Source organism: Platichthys flesus, chromosome 15 (genome assembly GCF_949316205.1).
Source record: "Platichthys flesus chromosome 15, fPlaFle2.1, whole genome shotgun sequence".
Taxonomy (NCBI): Eukaryota; Metazoa; Chordata; class Actinopteri; order Pleuronectiformes; family Pleuronectidae; genus Platichthys; species Platichthys flesus.
In genome coordinates this window covers 16,475,893-16,478,213 of record NC_084959.1, presented here as the reverse complement: position 1 = coordinate 16,478,213, position 2,321 = coordinate 16,475,893, and the positions used below count along the sequence as shown (strand labels likewise).

General features: G+C 38.5%; 1 protein-coding gene across 1 annotated transcript; it reads left to right on the top strand.

The window, feature by feature from the left end:
• The first annotated feature begins 857 nt into the window (after positions 1–857).
• LOC133969278 (olfactory receptor 52D1-like) lies at positions 858–1,826 on the top strand. The gene has a single exon (XM_062405654.1). It carries the CDS (start codon positions 858–860, stop codon positions 1,824–1,826), a length of 969 nt encoding a protein of 322 aa, XP_062261638.1.
• Positions 1,827–2,321: the final 495 nt, after the last annotated feature.

Here is a 2,321-nt window from a genome sequence, read left to right as displayed (position 1 = left end):
ACACACACACACACAGACACACAAACAAGGCTGGTTGGATCACTGTTTAAGGGACAATTTTCTGATAATACCAAACCTCAGAATAGCTTTTGTTCCTAAACTGTTTGAGTCCCGGTTACAAAAATATTTATACTGGAATTTTGAATCCAGAAGTTCGGAAATTCTGGTCTATGTCCATCTATCGATCAATCAAATTTTATTTGTACAGCCCATATTCACAAATCAAAATTTGTCTCATGTGTCAGAATGGAGGTGATGCTTTAGCCATGCATGTAGTTTGCAATGCATGTGAAGCAGGAAATGGATTTCTTATTTAGAATGCATATCAGTAAATGGTTGTTATTGACATTAATGATGATTGTTATTGTGAAGGAGTTAAGGGAAGTTAACTTTGGTATCCGTGGTAATAAGAAACAGATTAATGAAAAACTAACTTTGGCTGGTGACATCAGTGCAGCAGCAATGTTTGGTATCCGTGGTAATAAGAAACAGATTAATGAAAAACTAACTTTGGCTGGTGACATCAGTGCAGCAGCAATGTTAAAAGGCCGCCCACCCCGGAGCGACAGACTTCAGCTGGATGGAGAGGAAGAAAATCGCACAGGCCACTGAAGCCCCCACTGCAGTTCCTGAATGTGAGTGTCTGTGTCAGTAGCTTTGACAGATATCTCTGTATTGAATTTGGTATGACGCTGGGTAATATTTCCTGCAACATAGACTCAAATGTTTTATATACCCATAACCTCTGGCATAAATTCTTGGTCACTCACTTATGATGTATTTTAAGCTTTGAATTAACCCATAACTCGTAAAACTCTTCCTTGCAATATTTCCTTTCCAGAGAAATCAACTGAAAGATGGACAACGAGACGGCACTAACATTCACAATGAGTGTATACGCTGTCATGGAAAACTACAAGTATTGGCTGTTTATTCTATTCCTTCTGCTTTATCTGACTATTATCTTTTTGAATGTACTGCTCATTTCTGTCGTACACCAAAACAAAAAGTTGCAGCAGCCTATGAATGTGTTCCCGTGTATATTATCCATCAATGAAATATACGGCAGTACTGCATTGTTACCAACAATAATGGCTATGCTTTTATCTGAGAGACATGAGTTAAGCGTACAGTGGTGCATTGCTCAAGTCTATTTCCTGCACACCTACGGAAGTGCTGAGTTTTGCATTTTAGCAGTTATGGGATACGACAGGTATGTTGCCATCTGTAACCCCCTGCAATACCACAGCATCATATCTAATTCAAAGACAGGCAAGCTTGCTTTACTAGCAGGCATGTACCCAGCTGTTGTGTTCGGAGGTTTCTACTCACTGACCATCCGGTTGAGATTCTGTGGGAAAGTGCTGCCGAAAATGTACTGTGTGAACATGGAACTGGTCAAAAACTCCTGTTCGCCTGCACCGTACATAAGTATTGTGGGACTTGTACTTATTCTATTACTCATTGTGCCTCAGATCCTGGTGATAGTTTTCTCCTATGCACAAATTTCAAGAGTGTGTCGGAAGTTGCCGAGAGAATCTCAACGCAACGCTCTCAAAACTTGCGTCCCACATTTACTGTCGTTGACAAACTACAGCATTGCTTCCTTATTTGAAATTATACAAAGCAGATTTAACATGAGTCATATAGCTATTGAGGCACGCATCTTCCTGTCTTTGTACTTTTTCATCATTCCGCCCATTACCAACCCTGTGCTGTATGGGCTCGGTACTCAAATGGTCAGAGTTACTCTACTGAAACTGTTTGTTAGATATAAGATGCTGCCGACACTGTTAGCAAAGGCAGTGGCTGTAGCTTCAGTATAGACTATCCTCCTCTTTCTTTCTTTGATAATTTAGGTTTGAATCTAATCTGTAATAAAAGTGCTTGCTAAAAATGATGACACTAATTGACTTGGTGTTAACTTGGATGTATCAGTAAATAAATATAAAGGCATAAATATCAAATTCACTGTTGATGATTGTGCATTTTAATCATCAGTCACTGAATGAAGACTTGTTTTGGCTATGTATATGTTCTTTGCATGTTAAATAATGCTTGGATTTAAATTAAAACAGTTACCGGGTATTATGAACATAAAGTGGCAAAAGAAATGTTTTTCAGGATGATCAATATGTAACTAATAAAAGGTACTTTGTCAAACTGTGACAGCAGTAACAAGTGATCGCAAACGCTCCTGTCTTTTTTCTCCACCTTCTTTTCATTCCCGGCGTAACCTCCCTGCACTTTTCACTTTTATCAAGTTTAATATTTTGAAATCAAATGCTTTTTATGTCAACGATAATACATGTGGGAAGCAA